Source organism: Carassius carassius, chromosome 33 (assembly GCF_963082965.1).
Source record: "Carassius carassius chromosome 33, fCarCar2.1, whole genome shotgun sequence".
NCBI lineage: Eukaryota > Metazoa > Chordata > Actinopteri > Cypriniformes > Cyprinidae > Carassius > Carassius carassius.
In genome coordinates, this window is record NC_081787.1 from 8082608 (window position 1) to 8105234 (window position 22627).

A 22627-nucleotide genomic window follows, 5' to 3' on the forward strand; every position below is an offset into this window, starting at 1 on the left:
GTTAACTAGAAGCAATTTTACTTCTCATACTCTTAAAATGTACATTTGTCTGTTCTAAATTAAATATTCCTACTGTTTTTAGAATTCTAACTTAATGTTTCCAATTAAATTGTGAAGTTTACATGAAAAAGCACTTCTTTGTATTTAGTCTTCCGTCGTCTGTTGATGGTTTAACCAGGTTAGGGTTTCCACGTCAGTCTGGAGATGTGCCATTTTATCAGGGTGTGTGAAGCACACGGTCAGGTTACACTGCAGCAGCTGGATCTTCACTGAAAACAAAAGTTGTAGTAGTTGAAAATACAGCGAGAAGAACACAAGAATACACCCTCTCATTCCATTCTGACTGACTGAAACATAACCAGCACCAACAGGTTGTGTTTACTGTAATCAAAGTACATAAATAGAAGCATATTCTGTTATGTATTATATGCAAAGGTTACTGCTAACGTACACCCAAAGGAAAAATCTATAAGCTATTTATCATTTTACAGTAATCAATCTCCAATACAGATACAGCAGGTCTAATCCACTAGTAACTGCCGAAATATACAACAATATTTAGTTCTACTTAACTGGATATTTGGGGGATCAGCAATAGATGTAGCCAGCATATTTTCTCTAACACATCTAATGGCTATATGAGATCATAAAACTCATTATTGACAGCCCTGGAGGATTTGCGGGATGTTCTGAGTGTTGATATGTTTTGTGTTAGCATTGACGGCGGGCACAGATTAATGTCTTAGCGTTGACTCCTTGTTAACTGCCACCCTTTGCACAGGTGCCACGTTTTCCTCTAAATTTTGTTCATGCAATACCCATTTCAAAGCCACCAGAGGAATTTCTGCCAAAACTCGAAAAAAGGGGAACTATTAAACTGCCAGCACATTTTCAGAACTGTCAAAACAAGAGTGTGCAGAGATGACTTTTCAAACTGTATATTATTGCTTTTATTACATTTCATTAGGTAATTTTACAATACTGGTGAAAAATCTAAGAAAATAAGGTTGGGATTAGGTCCAACAGTCACTGAATTATACAAAATATAAGTTCTAACATAGCAAGTTTACCTTCCAACTGGTCAATCAATTCCGACATTAAATCCAACTGCTTCAAGATATAATCCAGGCCATCTGAGGACCCATGTTCACGATTCTCTGTGGAATTTCCCTCAGACTCCATCTGTAAGACATACGGAGGTAAAGGATAATTATGTATTACCATTTATATGGTCTCTAGTCTTAAATGGATGGCACACACAATAAGAAAATCTAAAAATGGAACAGCAAAACATTCAGAAGCCCCATTTTTGCATTTTAATGGTATTGGGTCAATCAGATTCACAATCAGCATGTTTGCTAGGATGATATTTTTTATTAATTTGTATGAGGTAATAAAACCATGCTAAATCACAAATATACAGTGGCACCAAACAACTCTGGCAGATCTAACTGCATCAGTTTTAACAACATTAATATCATCCTATTAGATGCATCTGTTCTATATTGAAACTCTGACTTTATTTTTGGGGATATTATGTTCTTTCAGTAGCAGGATGACATTTTTGATCTTGTCCATTTGTGGGACCACAGATGACAGCTTTGCACTTGAGAAACTCATTCTCCAGGCTCTTGAAGGATTCAGCAAGATCTGGACTGGTTCGGAGCACAACCATATCATATGCCATCCAAGACAACTTCACTGAGGACAAAGAAAATGAAACTGACACAGTCGGTTTTTATTCACATCATTGCTATTATATTTAATGCAGTATTTGTTTGCTATCTACCTGAAACATTCTCCATTTGTTCAGTCATCTTCTCCAAATGTTGGTTCAGTTGTAAACTCTCACGAGTGATGTCCTCACATAATTGCACACTTGAAATATCGTCAGACATCTAAAAATCAGCAAAGTCCTTAACTTCCGATGGATTGCTGTTATTTAATCTTAAATGTTCGATTAAACACACATTTTAAACGCACATAATCAGTTATACGCGTTTTTCTTCCATCCGTTTTCTGTCATTCAAATGTTAACGTTACCTCAGGTCAAAGCGACGTTGCTTTAAATTACGTTTATAAATGACTATACATGTAACTTAATGTAAATAGAAATTCAGAACTTAATTAAATTACCTTGGTAATGTATCGAGCTGCAGACAATTTTTTTGAATGTTTCGTGTTTTATTGCGACTGCTGACAGTTACTGGAGCAAATTATGCGCGTGACACGTAGATTTAACGGCTTTCGCGCGTGCACACTCAAATACCGTCCACCTTGTCGAATTGCCTATAAATCTAGCTTTCTTTTAAGGGACATCCGGTTAATTTACACGAATCGGTTCTTTAAAAGTTCTATTTTCAGAAAACCTATTAAATAAAACCATTCATTGATTCTTTTACGTCATGACGTTCTCCCTGGCGTCCTGTCGTTTCCATATAAATAAATGAACTATCGAACGAGCAAACGAACACATCTAAATAATTATAGGCTACATAAATGTCATTTAATAATACAATGTAATACAATCTGCTTTTATATTAAGCACTATCTCTTGGCTAAAATGTTATTACATGCTTTAATTACTTACAACCAACACTTTCGATAAGGGAAATGAATGAGAATGGTATTCCTGCACAACCGGAGGCTGCAGTTTCAGGACCGCAACTCTTGGACCGCAGCTTTAGGACCCTAGTTTTTTTGTGAAAGCGCCACCTACCGTACTGAATCAACACTAATTAAAGATGGACGACGTGCAATCAGACGGTGAGTACCGATATTTAATTAAGTTTTATTTTATAATGTTAAAACGGTGCGAAGTTTACATAGTGAGAACTGCTAACTATGAATTAATAATTAATTCCCACCAAATTAAGAATTTGTGAGCTAGTTTTATTAATTACTACGACGTTAATTCGTTGCCATGATTTCATAAATCCTTTTTGAGTTTTAACGACGAATTATCATAAGTGAATCTAGCCTGCACATTAATTAAACTTATCAGATGACAAGAGCATGGTTGATGTAAGGTTTTTAAGATTTACTTGCAGCTTAATGTATTAGTGTGAATACTGGCTTAATAGTCGTTGTTTTACCATATTTATGTATAAAATATCTTTCATAATTAAACTGCACTGACTGCCTAGATGCAGTATGTGTTAGCCTGTTGTTTTGGCATTGTTTTGCAATGATGAATGAGGCGTTTGGCAATTTTAATAGCTTGTTACAATTTGGCCTAATCTGCAGGTCTACTCCACATACAGTCCATTGATATCGTGTGTTAGTTTCTGTCATGTTCTTCATGGCCAATATGAAGTGATTTTATGGATTTGGTTAGGCTCATTGTAGGACAGATGATTAAAAAAGGCACTAGGGATATTTTCATGATCTCAAAATATTCTAACAAGTAGGCTCTCTCTTTTTCAAGATACATATAACAATCCAAAAAGGGAGATCCCTGCCCGAATTGAAGAGATGCACCACATGCTGCAAGGATATATATATATATATATATAATATACACACACACCAGTTGATTATGTTAAACAAATGTTTCTTATTTATCTCTCTCTCTGTCTCTCGCTCTCTCTTTCTAGAGTTGAAGCCTACAGCCATTCTATCCATGCAGCAACTGATGGAAAAGGGGTTCACTTTGGTGATATTGTGATGTTATCCCAAAAATTATATATATATATATATATGTACATATACATATATACAAATAAATAAACATTCTTGAATCATTCTTGTGTCTTGTCTTGCCTCTCAACAACTTTTAAAATATTGGCTGTAATTTAGTGACTCCATACGCTGATTCCAACTTTAACTTACCTGATAATGAGCTAATTTACCTTAAGGAGGTTAATCAATATACTGCATAATTCAAGAGACTGAGACTTTTAAGGTTCTTCAGTTTTTACAATTGTTTTAAAATTGATATTTCATTTATATTTTTTGTAAATTCATGTATAAATTTAAAATTGTGACTCAAAGCACACTTAGTAATTAACCTCTGCTGCATTTTGAATAAAAAAATCACATTTAAAAACAAATACTACTGAGATTAATATATTGATGCTATATATACAAAGTAACGTGACTGCAAACTAAACCAAGAGGGTACTAGATCTGCGGTCCTGAATCTGCAGCCTCCGGTTGTGCAGGAACATACTATTGAAATGAATTGGTGGTGGTGGTTCTGCTTTATTCAGTCAATGTTCTACACTGAATGTACATGCCATTCTACTTATATATACATTTTTATTTTTTCATTAGTTTTAGGTGGTTGTAACTGAAAATTCCAGTGTGTCAGGCTAAACTGTGAATGCCTTCAGGTGATGGCGGTGCTGCTGGTTTTTGGATCAGTGGGTGAGTTGTTATGGGGGCTGTGTCAGGTAGAGCCTAGACACGTGGAAGGTCTCAATAAGGTGGGACTGAGGCGGTGCTACATATGCATAAATAAAACTGGTGCAACAGGTGATGATGTTGATACAGCAGAAGAAAGCGCAATAGCACTGAGAGAGGACACGCAGGACAACTCCGACTGGAAACATATTACAGCACCTGAAAATATTCCTGGACAATAAGGTAAAAAAGAAGTAGGGCTACAGGTCATCAAAGAGAAAGAGAAAGAGTTTCAGAGAGGAAAACATCCAGATCACTCAGCAATGACATCCTATGAATCTCAAGGTCATTCTCCGACGAGATGTGGCCCTCAGTTCCCAAGCTTGGGACAGGAACCTCCAGAATTGAGTCTGTACAGCGACAGCTACTATCCACCACCATCACTGCCGAGTCCACAGAGAGCAAATCCTTCCTCATATGAACTCGCAGACTACGCTGCCTCATCGCCTAACCCCTACCTGTGGTTCAACAGCCCAGGGATGAACAGCAGTCCTTATCTGGGTGGAACACCAGGCCCTGCAGGACCGCCTTTTGTTCCCCAGCACTACGGCATGCAGAGGGCCTATTTAGGACCTGGGGGACCAGGTGGTCCTGGTGGTGATCTGAGCTGGTTCTCTATGCCTTCTCAAGAGGAACTTATGAAGCTGGTCAGGCCACCTTATTCATACTCCGCTCTTATTGCCATGGCCATACATGTTGCACCAGAACGCCGCCTCACTCTAAGTCAGATTTATCAGTATGTTGCAGAAAACTTCCCTTTTTATAACAAGAGCAAAGCAGGATGGCAAAACTCTATTCGTCACAACTTATCACTAAATGACTGTTTCAAAAAGGTTCCACGAGATGAAGATGATCCAGGTGAGTGTTTGTGTCTCTTTGATTCTTTATTACTGAAACAAGTTAAAAACTTTACAAAATTACTAAAATGATATAGTCTTAATAAACGTATATTAGTAAACTAATATAAAAATAATACACATAATTTCTTATTGAAATATTTTTTATATAGAAATATTAATATGTATTTATCATTTTTATTAATTTGAATAATATATTCAATTACTATTTTTTATGAATTGTTTTTTTTTTAATCAGTTTTAATAAATAATCAATAATACCATATAATTCCTAGATAATTTTTTGATCATGTAACTGTATTTAATGTGCAATTTGTCTCTCATTTTAAAGGGAAGGGTAATTACTGGACCTTAGATCCAAATTGTGAAAAAATGTTTGACAATGGCAACTTCAGACGCAAGAGGAAGAGAAAGTCTGACAGTCTCATAGAGAGGAGCAGTTCTGGAGGGAATCTGAGGTCAGAGTCAGGAGACAGTAATGGCAGGGGCAGTCCAAAAAATCAAGCTGTTGACATATCCACTTCGCCTGAAAAGAGTCCTTCACCCGCATCCACGGGTCCGTCACCATGCTTGAGCAACTTCCTGACTGAGATGTCTGGCGTAGCTGGTTCTCTGGATATGGATGGAGATCCCCTGAGTCGTCCCTTTACACTCAGTCTGCCGGTGGATGGAGTACAGAGAGCTTCGCAGCCCGCAGGGTTTGGCACTTACTCCCCCGGCTCCACGGTGTCCGAGTGGGCGTCACCTCTGCCCCCACCACCCCCCATTTCCCCATCACCCTCCCACTCCACTTTAGGCTACAGCGGGCCTGCTCTCAGTCAGTTTAATGGGCATTTCTACCCTGGTTTGAGCTCGACAGGTATTCTTTACCCTCGGGAGGGCACAGAGGTGTAGGAAGGGAAGTTGGTGACAGCCAAAACAGAAAAAACTGAATGATCAATTCACGCTACAGACACTGGGGGCAAAAAAAAAAGAACTTGTTTTCCTGAAACTATACACTGCTTTTGGCCTAACTGAAATCCTTTGAGATCTGTGGGCACAAGATACGAATGAATTCCCACAGGAATGGCCTAGTCAGCATGAGATATGACAGGCTGACTCTAGCAAAGGCCCCTGTTACCAGCAGCCCTGACCTGGGGACAGCTGCTGACATCAAGCCATTTTATGCACATCTGATTCTTACTTAGCTCAGATTACTGACACTGAATTCAAGCACATATAATGAAACAGAAGAGAATAATTACTTCTTATGTGGGCAGAGAAACTCCAGTGAAAATACATACAGTGAAGCAGAATTTATTCTGATGCATGCTGGTATTGTCATATGATAATGTCAGTCTTTGTATTTTAACATGACAATGTTGTATAGTTGTAAAGCTGGGTATGTGTGAAGGATGGAGTGTACTTTAATTAATTTTACTTTATTATGAGGTCTTTAAGGGTGTATACTGCTTCTTCTTTTTTTTATAAAACATATTTTAAATAAAATTGACTTATGTTATTCAATTGAAATTAATTATATTTGTATTTGACAAAATAATTAATTCCTTTAAATTTTACCTAAAGCAAAATTGATCTCAGATTTAGAATCTCCATGAAAAAAAAAAGAAAAAAAAGAGATGACCTTGACAGAACTAGAACTAGTTTCACCAGGTCACTCTAACTGTCATCACTCCTCCCTTTTTTTCTCAAAACTTTCACTATTATGTAGGCTACTGCTGAGCCCATTGTTTTTGGCAGTGCTTCAAATATACTTAAAATTGGTCAGCATTTGTATTCATATGATGATGACATAGGGATAATAAGTTGTAAGATAGCACAGTAGCTGCTCGAGATAAGAGCTTAATGTTTTTGTTTAGTTAACAGAAAATTTGATACAGCCAGACAGTGACAGATAACAGATTCCTCCATGTTCTGCTCTATGATTTCTGTTCCATTGTGTAGACGCTGATGTGATGAAAACATCATTATTCTTAAATATAGTGGTTTCAAAAAGCATTTGGACATTTATAGACATAATAGATTTGTAGGTTTGAAATTATAAAACAATAAATATCAAATTTTAACTTAAGAAAAAGGTATTTGGAGACTTCTGGTTGTCAAATCTAAACATACATGGTTAATGTGATTTTCTACAACTCTACTACAAGTCTATGTTAGATTATAACAAGAGTTTTTACACTCATGCTGAAATACAGTGAGTGAATGACTATAAAGGAAGTGCTTTTTACAAGCTTTCTGTATACATCCCATTCACGATTTGAATAAATGTTTTGTTTTACATGCTGCTGCAGAGCCAACACCATCTACATACAGCTCAGATTTGCCAAAATGGTGCTACGCTGATTTGGAGAGACACAGGAGATGAATTGTTGAATAAAGTCATTATTTTTGTTTTCTTAGTGTACAAAAAGTATTCTTCACTTGTATAATTTAAAAATGAAATTAAGCAAAGAAATTGAAGTTGGCCTAATTAAACTAAGGTTTAATATCATTTTGGTGTCTTAGTGTTGCTTAGGTATACACAAATACTGTAATGATTAAAATGCATGCTTTGCAACCACAAATAGAGATACAACTAAAAACAATGAAATGAAACTAGAAAAGAAAACAAGAAAAAACAAACTGAATGGTTTCTGAGACTTGATTCTGTTAGTGGGGTCTACAGCCCAGAGCAGTTTCTAGAGTAGGAGTGATGTGTGTATGCATTTGTGTGTTTGTACTGTCAAGATATCCATAAAAAAAGAATAAAACGTCTACATGATGGAGAACTTTGTTTTGCAACTTTCACCAAGGTCACCAACAGACACGTTGTATCAGTAAATCAGTTATCATGTCAGAAATGAATTCATTTGGTTGTTGTCTTTACCTGACTAAAGGGAACATTTAAACAGGTAAAAGTTAACCATGAAGACCTCAACTCAGATCCTGTAACAACTGTTTTGCATAACAGCTCAAAACACACCCCAGGAGATCACAGAATTACATTTTTTGAGAATGAATCAAATCTAGGTTTCATGATTTTCATGCCTATGATTTGTTTCACGTGTGCGAGCAGAAGCTTCAATTAATAGAGAATGAGCCCTTGAGCAAATTCTTGCCCAAGGGAATGTCCTCTTCAGATGGAGAAAACTGATATACAGTAGTATGGAATCTGTGGATTTATTATAAGGAAATTCCTTAATGTAACATGCAAAACACATGCCATTATTCGGCACACCAAAGAATAATTTGCACTATTGGAATTATCTGTGAGATGATTTATGATAATTCCTGGTGGCCTTTGAACCATAAACATGTTTCTAGCAAGAAAAGAGAAAGACAAATATTATTCACACGCATAAAAACATAAAAAAGAAAGAAAGTTATAATAGAAAGGTATGTATTCTGCTGCTGTATTTGCATATGAAATATCTTTGCTTATTTTGCTACTGTTTTTATGCGGCAGTGCATAGATTCCATGGTATTTAGAATATTTCCATGCCAGTCGATCACCAGCTGTGGCATGAGAAAGTAGGGAAGAAGAACTTGTTCTACTTTGTACTGTCTGCTACAAACTTGCCAAAAGAAACAGAAGGAACATTTTGTCTTACAAAACCTAACAATAAAGCAAATTTAAGGAAAGCTGGCTTTTGGTTGAAAACTCTGCACCCTCTCACTGATGTAATGATGCAAATTACCAACTGCTTATTTTACCATTTGGAAATGTTCAGTTCTTTCTTTTTGGCCCATGTATAGGGAGATTTTGTGACTGTTTTCCACCCAGACAACAATTTACAATTACTGATCTCTCCTAGGAAACTGAAATACACTTTAAAATATAAATTAAATTATTCAGTAGAATATCCTTCTCTGTATATATATATATATATATATATATATATATATATATATATATATATATATATATACAAAGACATCAATCTGTTTCACACAGGTGCACATTGCCTCTGTGAGGGGGGATTTGTTACGGCAACAGGTCAGAAATTACTCATTATCAAAAATGTACATTTGTGTTTGAGTTATTTTGCTAGATCTATACTCAATATCCACTCATCAACCACACTGCTTCCTGTATGTGACGTTCGGTGTCCCAGTGAAACACAGGGAACGATAGATCCAATAGCAGTATGTTTTTATTAAGGGTAATCCAAATTGTAATCCAAACTCGGGAGACGAGAAGACTGGGTACGGCAGGAAACGGAAGGAAAGGACTCCATGCAGACAACAGGAAAAGACAATATAGGTAAATATGGTAAATATGGTAAATATAGGGAGGCTTATGACTAATAAGTGAAGACACCTGGTGCAATTAACAGGAGTGCAATTACTGTGATGAAGGGACAAGGCTAGTGGGAATTGTAGTGCCTATGGTGAGGTGCCTAAGGGGAAGTGAGCCCACTAGTGGACACCCAGGGAAACAGAGACCAGACAGCGTGACACTGTAGCCTTGGGGCAGAATTATTGCTCAACAGTATAATGTGATTAAAATCTATAAATCTTCTGTTACACCTGCTGCCTGTGGTGTGGCAAACACCTGTCCTTCAAACAGAATCTGCCAAAACAATGTGTTCGAGATGCTTCTGATATATTCCAGGTACAGATTTTATGACCAGCCAATAACAGTCAGTCCTGGATCCATTTAGTGACTTGTCATTTTAATTACCTTAGATAAATAACAATTATGGAGAAAAAAATGACATGACAATCATATTAATTTTCAACATCATGTTTTTCAAACGTGTCTTGGAATTTTAAAATATTAAGAATATACAATGGGACATGAATATAGTTATCCTGGGGTCAGCAACTAGCCCACAGTGTTACTGCAGAGGGTCTGACATTTACTGTTATTTAAAACATCCAAGATTTAAAAAGCTAAAATTAAGATTGTCCCTCCCACATGTAAATGTATTATGTGCTATAAAATGTAAATGTTTTATACAAGTATGACTCATCATATGTGGACAGGTTTTTTTTTTTCCTCCATTAAGTTCACTAATTTCTTTTTTTTTTTTTTTTTTAAGAAACTAGATAGTAAAGTTTGTAGACAAACTTTAAGTTGGCTTGAAAAAGCCTAGCCAGAAAGTTTGAAGTAGTTTTAAAAGCTTGAAGATTGAAGGGTTGCAGTTTTAACTAATTTGAAGTTTAAAGTAGTTTTAAATTACATGCTATGTGTTGCTATGCGGTTACTACAATTAAAAAAGGAAAATGACAGAGCATGCATCAAAACGAGATCCGAACAACAACGGCAGATACTAGCATGTCACTAGCATGTTTCCAGCATGATTAGCATGTTGTTAACATGTTTCTAGCATGATTAGCATATTACCAGCATGGTTAACAAGTTACTAACATGTTGTTAACAGTAACAGGCTAAGTTACTAGCATGTTACTAGCATGATTAGCATGTTACTAGCATGTTGTTAGCATGACTAGCATATTACTAGCATGTTTATAAAATGATTAGCATGCTGCTATCAAGTTTCTAGCATGATTAGCAAATTACAAGCATGTTGCTATCAGGTTATTAGCTTTATTAGCAAGTGACTAGCATGTTGCTATCATGAGTAGCAAGTGACTAGACATGTTGATAGGATGACTAGTAAGTGACTAGCATATCATTAGCATGATTATCAAAGTTACTAGCACGTCGTTAGCATGATTCTAGCATGATTAACATGTTACTAGCTTGTTGTTACCATGATTAACAAGTGACTAGCATGCTGTAAGCATGACTATCAAGTCTCTAGCATGTCATTAGCCTGATTAGCAAGTCACTAGCATGTCATTAACAAGTGTCTAGCATGTTGCTAGCATGAATAACAATTGATTAGCATGTTGTTTGTATGATTATCAAGTGACTAGCATGTTGCTAGCATAATTAACAAGTCACTAACATGTTGTTGACAAGTTTCTATCTTTTTGTTAACATTATTAACAAGTGACTAACATGTTGCTAACATTTTTACGGCATGATTAGCAAGTGACTAGCATGTCAGTAACATGTTATTAGCATGATTAGCAAGTGACTAACATGTTGTAAGCACGATAAGCAATTGATTAGCAAGTTACTAGCATTTCGTTACCATTTTTCCAGCATGATTAACAAGTGACTAGCATGTTGTTAACATGACTAACAAGTCACTAGCATGTTGTTAGCATGGTTAACAAGTCATTAACATGTTGTTAACATGATTAGCAAGTCATTGGCATGTTGTTTACATGTTTCTAGCATGTTTGTTATCATAAGTGAGTGAAAGTGACATTCAGCCAAGTATGGTGACCCATACTCAGAATCCGTTCTCTGCTTTTAACCCATCCAAAGTGCACACACACAGAGCACACACACTGTGTGTGAGATAACACACACACACACTGTGAACACACACCCGGAGCAGTGGGCAGCCATTTATGCTGCAGCGCCCGGGGAGCAGTTGGGGGTTCAGTGCCTTGCTCAAGGGCACCTAAGTAGTGGTATTGCAGGTGGAGAGAGAACTGTACATGCACTCCCCCCACCCACAATTCCTGCCGGCCCGAGGCTCGAACTCACAACCTTTCGATTGGGAATCCAACCCTCTAACCATTAGGCCACGACTTCCCTAGGGTCCACGACTTCCCTATAATAGATAATAGATAATTATGTAATAGATAATTAGTAAGTGACTAGCATGTTACTAGCTTGACTACCAAGTGACTGGCATGGTATTAACATGCTTCTATGCTAATCTAGCTAAAACCAAATAAGACCAGTATGACCTGCTAAAACAGTGGCCAAAACCTTAAAAACCAAAATCACTTTAAAACCAGCTTGGGAGACCAGCCAAAGCAATCAGCTTAGACTGGTTTTAGTTGTATTTTCAGTTGGGAGTTTTTAAGCTTCACTAGGCTGTAGACAGATTAAAAACAACATAAGTCTTATTGTATAAAAGTTTTCACCCCTAATAATAATAATATTTGACAATATTGCCGTTATTACTGTATTTTCTTATTAAATAAATGCAACCTCTGTGAGTGTAATAGACTTTCACAAACATAAAAAAAATTTCCAACCCTAAACTTTTGGAAGGTAGTGTAAATATATTGCTAGCTTTAAAATGCAGTTCCCTTTATGGTCTCTCCCGTTGCGTTGACACACTTATGGAAGGGAACTCCTGACACTGAAGCCTGATTTGTTCTCGTTCGTGTAGTTGCAAACACTACTAATGCCACTGCACAGGCAAACGGCAAGGCCATGGCCAATTTGGTGGTGCTGGAGTGCCACCTTTGGCTGAATTTGACAGAGATCAGGGACTCTGACAAGGTCACCTTCTTACATAAACCTGAACCTGGGACCCAGATGGTGAAACACTATCAGTTTCTGAAGCACAAAGGTGAAAGGAAACTGTTCTGATCCGAATGCAGAGAGGAAGAGGAGAGGGTCTGTTCTTGCTGAGGCTGGAACTCCCTCAAAGAAAGCTTGTGCTCACTATCCATTCCTTAACACTGAGTCAATGAAGCTCCATTTAGGTTGGGACCGTCCTTCTCACTCAAGCAATCTACCGCTGTGATATCAGACCAATATAGTCAAAAGAGCATTTCTCCTCTCCTCATTACCATGAATGTCAGTTCCCTGCCTCTCTACCACAAACTTCCATTCAGAAAACTAGGATAACTTGCCATCCAATCTCAGGCTAGGAAAGCTATACTGGATGGGTCAAGTTGGGTTCCAAAAACCATAGAATGAGGTTAAATTCTTCAGTTTGCTCGAAGGCCACTTCACTTCAGAGGTGTATTTCAAATTTCGGTACGGGACAACAATGCTCATGTTCTCCAGTCGGAAGTACAAACACTGCTTGCAAAAAGAGCCATGGAAACAGTTCCTCTAGTGAACATTGATGCAGGATTTTACATACGCTACTTCGTCATTTCCAAGAAAGATGGCGTTCAGACCCATTCTCAATCTTAGACATCTGAACTGCTTGCTTATGAGATGGCCATTCAAGATGTTAACTTTGAAACAGATCCTCATACAAGTATGTCCTGAGGACTGGTTTCTTTCAAGGGATCTTAAATATTCTTATTTTCACATCCAGATAGCCCCCCATAACAGACTGTGCTTGAGATTCACATTCAAGGGTGTGGCCTAGCAGTCCTGGCATTTGGACTGGCCCCGCAAAACAAAACAAAACAAAAACCTTCCTGCTGGCCTCAAAGGGGCACAACATCCTGGTCCGTTCGGACAACATGACAGTGGCAGCTTTTTTCAGGTCATGCTCCCCTAACAGGTGCTCGACACCTTCCATGGGCACAAGGCAAACTCCTGTAACTGAGAGCAGTTCATGTGACAGGCAAAAAGAACCAGGGAACCAAGCCCTGCTTCCTCAGGTCATCAGACGGGTCATGGAAGTCAGACACTCAGTCCTCCTGTTGGCCCCACTCTGGAGGAATCAGATGTGGTTCAGATGTGGGGTTGATTCAGCTGCTATAGGTAGCCCCTTGACTGATATCACTGGAGGACCTTCTCTCCGAGCAAAGGGCATGATTTGGCATCCCCAGCCAGAGCTGTGGAACCTTCATATTTGGCCCATCGACGGAGTCTTTGCAGCTCCCTGTGAGTGTAACTAATACCATTTTGGAGACTAGACCTCAGTCTACAAAATGTCTTTAAATGGTTTGTCTTCTATGAGTGTGCAGCACGGAACGAGGACCCATCATCTTGTGTCATGTCCCATGTGCTAACCTTTCTACAAGAGCTGCTGGATAAGGGATGCACCCCTTCCACGTTCAAAGTGTATGTGGCAGCCATTATGGTGAATAATTATTTCATGGCTGGCCAATAAGTCGGCAGAAAAAACTTAGTTGTTAAGTATCAGAGGGGAGTTCGGAGACTGAATCTGCCTCGCCCTTATACTGAGCTGACATGGGATTTCTATATAGTCCTCAGGGCCCTGCGGGCCATCCCTTTAAGCCGCTCCAGTCAGCCGACTTGCAGCCCCTGTCACTTAAGACCGTCCTACTTTTGGCTCTAGTGTCAGTCAAGCGAGTGGGTAACCTGCAAGTGTTGTTAGTCAGTGCTTCCTGTCTTGAGTTTGTGCCTAGTGACTGTAGAGTTGTCTTCAAGACATGACTATGTGCCGAAAGTACTCTGTTTAGAGCACAAGTCATCATCCTTCTGGCCCTCTCCAATTCAGATGGTGAGCAAGGTCCCAATCCACTATGTTGAGTGTTCTGGCCTGTTTAGACACTCCGATCAGCTCTTTGTGTGCTAGAGTGCTGCCGGTTGCAAAGCCAAGACTCGCTGAATAGTGGATGCTATAGCCTTGGCTTACACCTCAGTGGACTTGCAGTGAGGGCTCACTCCACCAGAGGAATGGTCTCCTCCTGGGATTGATCTACTGAGATATCTACTGGTGATACAGTATATGTGTTGCAACTGGCTGGTCGTCACCCTTTACCTTCACCAGGTTTATAACTTGGATGTCTCTGCCCTGCAGGCACGTATTTTGTACACTTAATATCAGGCTTCAGTATTAGATTAAACAGGAATTTCCCCACCATAAGCGTGTCAATGCAATGGTCATTCCCTTACATTGGTTATTTTACCGAGATTACGTTAGCAACCAAAACTTTTTCTATTAAAAAAAGAAAAAAGAAGCCCCATCATGGGCTTAAAATGTTACCATCAATTTACCATGGTATAACCATTGTAATGTTTTGTAAAGGTTATCACTATTAGCCTGAGGATTTAGTTCAATCCTGATAACAAATATGCTTATTCATTCTTTAAACTATAATATTAAGCTGATGAATCCTTAGAACAACCAAAAATAGTGTAGAACTCATAGTATGATTTTGCAGTGTTAGTGTGGGAGAGGGTTATGTCAAGGATGAGATTAAATTGGGTGCATTCCAGCTGGTTCTGTGCAATGTTGATAGCGTAAACTCTAAACAGACATGAACAAATCCATCACAACAATGACGTGTTTTGGGGGAAGGGGCTGATGAGCTGAAATCAACCCGTTAAAAGGCGATGACAGAACTGATAAGCTTCAAACTTTATGGCTGTTGATTTTTCTTTGTTAATACTATCTATTTAAACAGGGGACACTGGATGAGACTAACCCCCCTAAAGGGCAGTGCACCCTGCTGCCAATTACTAGAAAACCAAAACAGCAACCACGCGCGGCAATGTTATTTGCTAAACAGTATTGACTGATTAGCAATGTTTAGTAAACTCAACGTGAAGATGTCAGGCAGAGAGATGAAGCTCTGATTCACTGAATCAGGCAGAAGAAAGACCATCCAGTTCCAGGTTACTGTTGTGTGTAAATAATCTTACACACTTCAGACGCATACTACGAGGAGACAAAGATGAAGATGTCGTCCTTGAATTATTGGCACTCATAAACACAGCTAACCTTCTCCTACAAAGTCACATTAATGTACTTTTGACCTGATTAAGGTTGAATGCCACTTAAATGCTAATTTCTGCTTGCTCCATCTCTCTTTCTCTCTCTCTCTCTCTCTCTCTCTCTCTCTCTCTCTCTCACACACACACACACACAATCCTATTTAATCATTACAGCATCTAAAGATTGGAACATTCAAAAGCTTTTTAAAACACATAGGACAAGCATTTTTATTCATATATTTAATAAAAACAGACTAAGTTTGAAAAAAATTCACATTATGAAGACTAGACATTAATTATAAAACATAATTGAAATAATAATATAATTTCAAAATGCATTATATTTTACATATTTGACCTGATTGAACTGATTTCAAATTTTCAAATTTCAAGTCACCCAGACAATCTTTCTAAGAAACACAAGCAATCCATATAATCTGAACACCGACTAAATCAGGAAGAAAAAACAAACAAACAACAACAACAACAAAATAGCATGTTAAAACACACATGCCAAGAAAAGGTACCCTTTTATCCTCTTGGTCCTTAAAGGAAAAGAAGTCCGATTTATGACAGGTGAAAGAAGACATTATCCACTGACTGCATTCAACAAGATGTTCATCGAGAGGAAGAAAAATGTAGAAGACAACAATTATTCCACATCTATGGTCCAAATTCTATCCCAACATGAAAGCATCCATTCTTTAGGATTGTTCCAAAAGAAACTTGCCTTTGTATATCTGGGGAGCACAGTGCTCTGAATGAACTGACATGTACCAGGGCTTATATAGAATATTTAGTGAAAATAGTGTTGAGAGACAACAAACACTTTAGTGTAATGGACTGTTCTATGTTATTTCCCCCTAAAATATTTGACATGTCAACATGACAAAAACAAAACTCCACGAGTGTTAAGAGGAATTTGGCCCCAACTCTGCTGGCTGCTGGTTTCAAACACCATGGCTGTTTATTAGTTTCAACAGCTAACAATCTAAGATGTTTCATAAGCAAATACAATGTCCCACAGATGCATCACCACATCCTTGAGCATCAGGCTTGTGGTTGATGTTGGAATTTCAAACTCTGATATTCATCTAATCATCAGATCTGATCATTGCAGCTGGTTTGAAGTTAAACATACAGCAAGCCAGTGTGATATCCTCGTTGTATGTCTGCTTCCCCACCTAGTGGTTAAAACTATTCAGTATTCGCTATTCACTGCTTTAGTCCAAAAACGTGAGCATATTCTGATTTTGGACACAGATTGTGTCCAATGGAATTTATTTGGTGCAGTGCTTACAATTCATGGGTATTCTCTAGCACTAGATAAACAGCAGTTATACACTCGTTACTGCACTGCATTATGGGATTAAATGAGGGCACTCGATAATGTCTACCATGGTTTCAGACACCAAAACAAATGGCTGTTCCCTCGGACATAACAATTGAATCTTGGCTCCGAGAACCAAAATGCTAAAGAAATCACAGAATGATTTTTGTGGAATCATATTCTTTGGAAAAATTCAGTGATATTTAGATTCATTGGACCATAATGTGTTTGATTTGGAATTTAAACATCTTTGCATGAATTTTAATTAAAATAACCTATCAAGCCATCAGAAGGATCTCAAATAAGAGGGATAAACTTAACCAGACAGTTTTCTATTTAACAAAGTAGTCTATTCTATGTGAAAACCATCTGAACGGGAAAATACTAACTATTTATTGCTTTTAATATATAAAATAATCTAGAAAAACAGCTCAAAATGTAGAGCATAACAATGGAAATATAATTTGACTCTTAATAAAGACACCTTCTTACATGTTGAGTCTTCATCCATGCCTGTTGACCTTTAAATTATCTAACGTCATGAGTCCAGAAACATGTATCCACTGATGCATGCTGATCAGGCTGGTGTCCTCACTCTAGTGCACTTACTTACCCTAAGGTAAGATGTGGCCCCCATATACAGCATTCATCAGCATATAAAGGACTTTCCTATGGATATGGTGCCTCTCCTACTGGAGATGTCAAACAGATGCATGCAGCACTCATGATGGTGATTAACATTAGATATGCAATGTGACTGGAAATAAAGATATATATAAAAAAAAAGAAAAAGATTTTTATGCACAGCAACTAACATGACTGTAATTTTATTGTATATTATTTATATGACTAATAATCTTTAATTTCTCGCAAAGGAAAAATATGGATATATTATTATATTATATGGATATATTAATAAAAAAATAAGCAAAAAAAAATCAGTATTTGAGGGTTTAGAATTCATGCAACAACAAATCTGCACGTCAATTAAAAATATGATATCATTGGCTTTCAACAAGAGTGATTTTGTAAATCCCAAATATATATTATTATTGAAATAAAATTGCTAATTCAAATATTGTAGCTCTTAACAAAGTCAAGACCACACTAAAAGCCCTAAGGAGGCAATACACTGCCTCATTATACTGCTATGGAGTTTTACAACGGCATTTGTCATTAGTCTTGGGTAATGCAACATAAACCATTACAAATGGAAAGGATTTGCTAGGAAATGAAAGTGCATGAGAGAGACCCAGAGAATTGCAGTATTTCACCAGGGAGAGAATAATAGATTAAACTGTCAACAAAACGGATGAGATTATGTTATTTTAACCTTGACTCGAGGTTGCCAGGCTACTGTCTCTTACTCCAGTGACCTGGCCTGCATACAGCCTAAGGGATAGGAACAGCTAGTACGTGGAGAATATAGATGTGTAGAAAGGGCCGAAAAAGAAGTAAATGAAGCTGGTGTGCTTGTTAGCGGGGGGGGGGGGGGGGGGTGATGTTGGGGTATAGAAAGTGCATTTGTATGCAGGTGGTTGCACTGCTTACATGGGTATTTATGTAATTTAGAAGATTGCAAGGAGAAAACAAAGAAAGCCCACACACACACACACACACACACACACACACACACACACACACATATTTTTGTTGTTTTGTGGTATATGTTTTTATGTAATATATTTCTATATAATGGGGTTCCTATACGTGTGTATTTATCTCTCTCTATATTAATCTGATATTGCTAATATGAAAAAAAAACTGCCGTTCATTTGTATGTTCTGAAATGTAAGATTTTCTCTGTTTCAGTCAATTAGATTGTTCACTGGAGAGAAACATAAATGAGCTATACTGTGCAGGCATCTCCTATGCAGCACTAATGAAGCTGTCAATAGCGCGCCCAAGGTAGAGATCTGATGCACTCATCCTTTTCCAGCTGCTTAGCATCACACACTACCAGCGCACTGGTACTGAAATCCCACAGCCCTCATTTCCTCACCTTTTTATTTACTAATGTTTTATTAATTTCATTTTCTCTGTAGGCACAATCCTTTTACTTTTGCATTGCTAGGAACAACAATCAACACATCATTTTGCCAACTGTCTGCTCTAAAAGCAAGTCTGAATATGCATATGCATATGTCTGAAGATGTGTTTAGAGTATGTGTGTGTGTGTGTGTGTGTTTGCAATCCCTTCAGGTTACATATGCAGGCACATGACAGAAAATAAAAACAAAAGGAAAAGGAAAGAATAAGATCAGGTCCACAATGGTAATGGACATCTAAATATAAAATATTTACTAAATCCTCGACCTCCCTTAGCCGTCTCTCGGCACAAGTCTGTTCTTATAAAATTCCAGTGAATGTAAGCAGATTACTAACCTCTAGATTATCACATTTTATTTCTTTTACTCTTTGAAAAACTGCAGAACATTAGATAAAATGGCAAAAAATGTCATGCAGCCAATGGACAGACTGTTTTAAATGTGAGAATAAATTGTGGTTCAGCGCCCACAGGGGTGAGCCTGGCATAGACCAAATTGCGCTAATGCCATGTGTTCATCCACATCATCCCTATGGTTGGCATGCAGACAAGAAATGCTCTCTTCTTTTACTAAAAACTGAACACTGGATTACATCCCGCCTGTGAGAGGGTAAATGAGAACGACAAAGTAATAAAAAATAGAGAAAGAGAGAGAGTGAGAACATAGAGCAAGGAAGTGAGACACAGAATCCTGACAGGCAGCACACCTTTACCTTGCACAACTGGACTAAAGACTGAACTGAGAAACTAAAAAGGGTGAGTACAGCAAACTGTGCATGAGTCGGTGAAAATTTAAAGCCTGTGATTAAAGCGGACGGAAAGCTACAATAATGGTTCTTAGGATTCTTAATAAGAATTTCCCTTGGTACTTGAGCTGGCTTTTTGAAGTTTTTTTATTGGAAGATTATAGGTTCTTGATGTTTTATTTTAGGTTCTTAAGATCAAAATATTGGTTTCCGGGTTCTTTAAAAAGCATCAGCACACATTGTAGATGATTTTGAACTACTGAATGAGGATTTATTGGTGCAACTTTCACACAGAAATTAATTTTTTTTATTTATTCTCATTTATTCACCCTCATGTTATTCCCAACCTCTATGACTTTCTATTCTCTACGGAACATTAAAAAAAAAAATGTCTCAGTGTTTTTTTTTTAATGGAAGCTAATAGTTTCCAGAACTGTTTGATTTCAACCATCCTGAAATTTTGAAAGAAGAAAGAAAGTCATACAGATTTGGAAATAAATGAGGTTGAGAAAATGATGACAGATTTTATATTTATATTTTCGAGTGAACTGTCCCTTTAAAAAAAAACTTCTATGACATCAGGCTGTAACCTTTTGGGGTTTTATTGGAGCCTTTATTTTTAAGAGTGTAGGACCAGATAAAATATGAAAATAGAAAGACCTGTGCATGTTTTAAAGCTGGCTGAGCTGAAATATTATAGCATGTAAATGCTAAACTGGAGTGAATGTAAGTCATGTGATGACAAATCATGAGGCATGTATGAAGTCATTTCAATTTTTGTTTGAGTGATCTACTAAAATGGATGGAGAGGAGACAATTACAAGACTGGGCAGCATGTGAAGGTCTTCTCAAAAATGGAAAGAGGACAGATGACGGTAACATGAATTAAAGAGAACCTGAAAGGAGCGGCAGAGAAGGGAGAAAATGAAGCAGGCATGTTGATAATCCGTCTAGTGGATTGTGATGAAAAAAAACTAAGGATGGAGGAAATAGTTATGCATGATTGATTGGTGGTGGTCATCTGATTTTCTGCCATAAACCATCTCGGGCTCTGTCTCAGTTAGATTCAGACATAAGTCACTGGCTCAAACAACATGATGGTATAAGCTCTTCTGTTGGATTTCAGTAGTTCTCCCGTCAGAGCTTGATGTCTGCAGGTCTAAAGGAGAGGATGACAGGCCATTCCTTCATCTAGGGCACACCTGATGCCTCTGAGCATTACAATCCTTTCAGTTAAGCTAGCAAGGGTTGGGAGCTTCTTAAACAGGCCTCGCAAAAACAACAGCATTGGTGTAGGTTCTAAGTTGTGGAGGCATTTTTTTTGAAAGTTTTCAGTTTCAGAAACCATCTGATTTGCACCAGAAGATTAATCCCAGAAGGAAACAAGGCTTCCCTGGAGCCAGAGAGCAGAGGTTATATAATTGAGCTTACTGAGGCGTTACCTGTGTGTCTCTGTGCTGTCAAACATTCTTTTATCCGTCGGTTTGAATCCAGCGCCTCCATTTACAATGTTGTGTGGGCTTAAAGCTTGAGGACGATGTGAAGAGTCGGCTTCAATTATGGAGAGGCAGTCAATCCACAGGGATATGATTAAAGCAGGTCTACTGTCCCTCTCCGGCAGCATTCCATCTGACAAAACAATAGAAATGGAAGACTGCTGAACAAAAAGGAAAAAAAGACATGGATGGACATGAAACAAAAAACTTGTTACTTGTGTTATAAAGAAATGTAGCCTGAGAACTGTTAAATAACGAAGCCATAACCAGGGCCGGATGGAATCTGTAGAAAAGTGTTTTTATTTTTTTTACATTTTCTGTCCTCATTTGCAGCAAAAATGTCCACCTTCCAAGAAACAGATTCAAAGGTGTAAGGCTGCAGCCGAATATGCATACTTCCATATAGTAGTCGAAAAAAAGGCACGTTAAATTATTATAGTGTCTCTGAATTCACGTTATTCATGAAAAAGTAGTTAAAAACTGATTACCTACTACTTCCATTGAGATTTTGAATTGTACATCCTTTATTATTTCATGAGGCCACGAAAAAGGATTCATGAATGACAGCGTATTGCATCGCACACTGGTAGGTCACATGACAATAACATATCTAATGCAGTACAGTATGTCCAGATTACATTCAGACTATATAGATATTATATATCCTCATTTGTAAGCAACTTTGGATAAAAGCATCTTCTAAGTGATTAAAGGTAAATGTAAAATTTTTTTAACAGTCACAAACCAAATACTTATTCAAAATCCCATGTTGCACTGGCTAATATTGAATTTGTCTTGGACTGATACTGACACCTAGTTTTGTGGATGTGGCTTAAAAGCATTAAGGATCAGGTTATCAGCTAATGGTTCAATCAAATAACAATGAGCTTTTGACTGTGTGTAAATAGTGGTACTGTAAATAACAGAAACTAGCATTGTTTACACTAAATGCAAACAGCAGAAGCTAGCCCCACAGAGCTTAAATTCAAATAATATGATATTTAAGCTAAAAGTAAAATATCTGAACAAGAGGGGGCATTGCTGGTGAAAATAGCCTTAGTCAACTTGGATGGCTATCTTATTTCAAAATATCCAGAAACATTTTGCTAATGTAGGTCTGTATTTTAAAATACACTGCATTTACACAAAATGTATTTTAAGATTGGAAATGTATTTTCTTGCCCCCTAATGTACATTGTTTAATTTACTTCAATATTTGAAATGTAAACATTTAAGTCTCAATTTACTGTCAATTTGAAAAATATAGTTCATTCGTTTTATGGTGTGGATAAATAAAATCAAATTAGTTTTCAGTTGCACAAATTCCGTGTGCATGGGCCAGGCTTTGACCTCT

General features: G+C 37.5%; 4 protein-coding genes across 7 annotated transcripts in view; 3 read left to right on the forward strand and 1 right to left on the reverse strand.

Annotated features, from left to right (window-relative positions):
* The window catches only part of LOC132113677 (securin-like), a 43934-nt gene that overhangs the window by 14685 nt on the left and 6622 nt on the right, over positions 1-22627 (forward strand). The window lies entirely within an intron of this gene.
* LOC132114222 (uncharacterized) lies at positions 28-16388 on the reverse strand. Of its 4 annotated transcripts, none has more exons than XR_009425263.1 (5): positions 2044-2350; positions 1790-1898; positions 1561-1701; positions 1071-1182; positions 28-269 (listed from the first exon to the last, which is right to left on the reverse strand). XR_009425263.1 is itself a non-coding variant. In XM_059522334.1 (3 exons), exons 1-3 carry the CDS (start codon positions 16242-16244, stop codon positions 145-147), a joined length of 300 nt encoding a protein of 99 aa, XP_059378317.1. In that variant the 5' UTR covers positions 16245-16388; the 3' UTR covers positions 28-144. The 4 variants fall into 4 exon arrangements, 2 of the variants coding, with proteins under 2 accessions (XP_059378317.1, XP_059378319.1); XR_009425262.1 differs by having other exon boundaries at positions 2137-2344; XM_059522334.1 differs by lacking the exons at positions 1561-1701; positions 1790-1898; positions 2044-2350 and adding an exon at positions 16182-16388.
* On the forward strand, positions 4403-7340 carry LOC132114221 (forkhead box protein I1-like). Its single transcript, XM_059522333.1, has 2 exons — positions 4403-5262; positions 5593-7340. The coding sequence occupies exons 1-2, from the start codon at positions 4668-4670 to the stop codon at positions 6153-6155; spliced, it is 1158 nt and encodes a 385-aa protein (XP_059378316.1). The 5' UTR covers positions 4403-4667; the 3' UTR covers positions 6156-7340.
* Positions 19622-22627, forward strand: part of LOC132113676 (gamma-aminobutyric acid receptor subunit pi-like) — a 7945-nt gene continuing 4939 nt past the window's right edge. The window contains exon 1 of the mRNA XM_059521579.1: positions 19622-19787. The gene's annotated coding sequence lies outside the window, so the exon portion shown is untranslated. The remainder of the gene's footprint in view (positions 19788-22627) is intronic.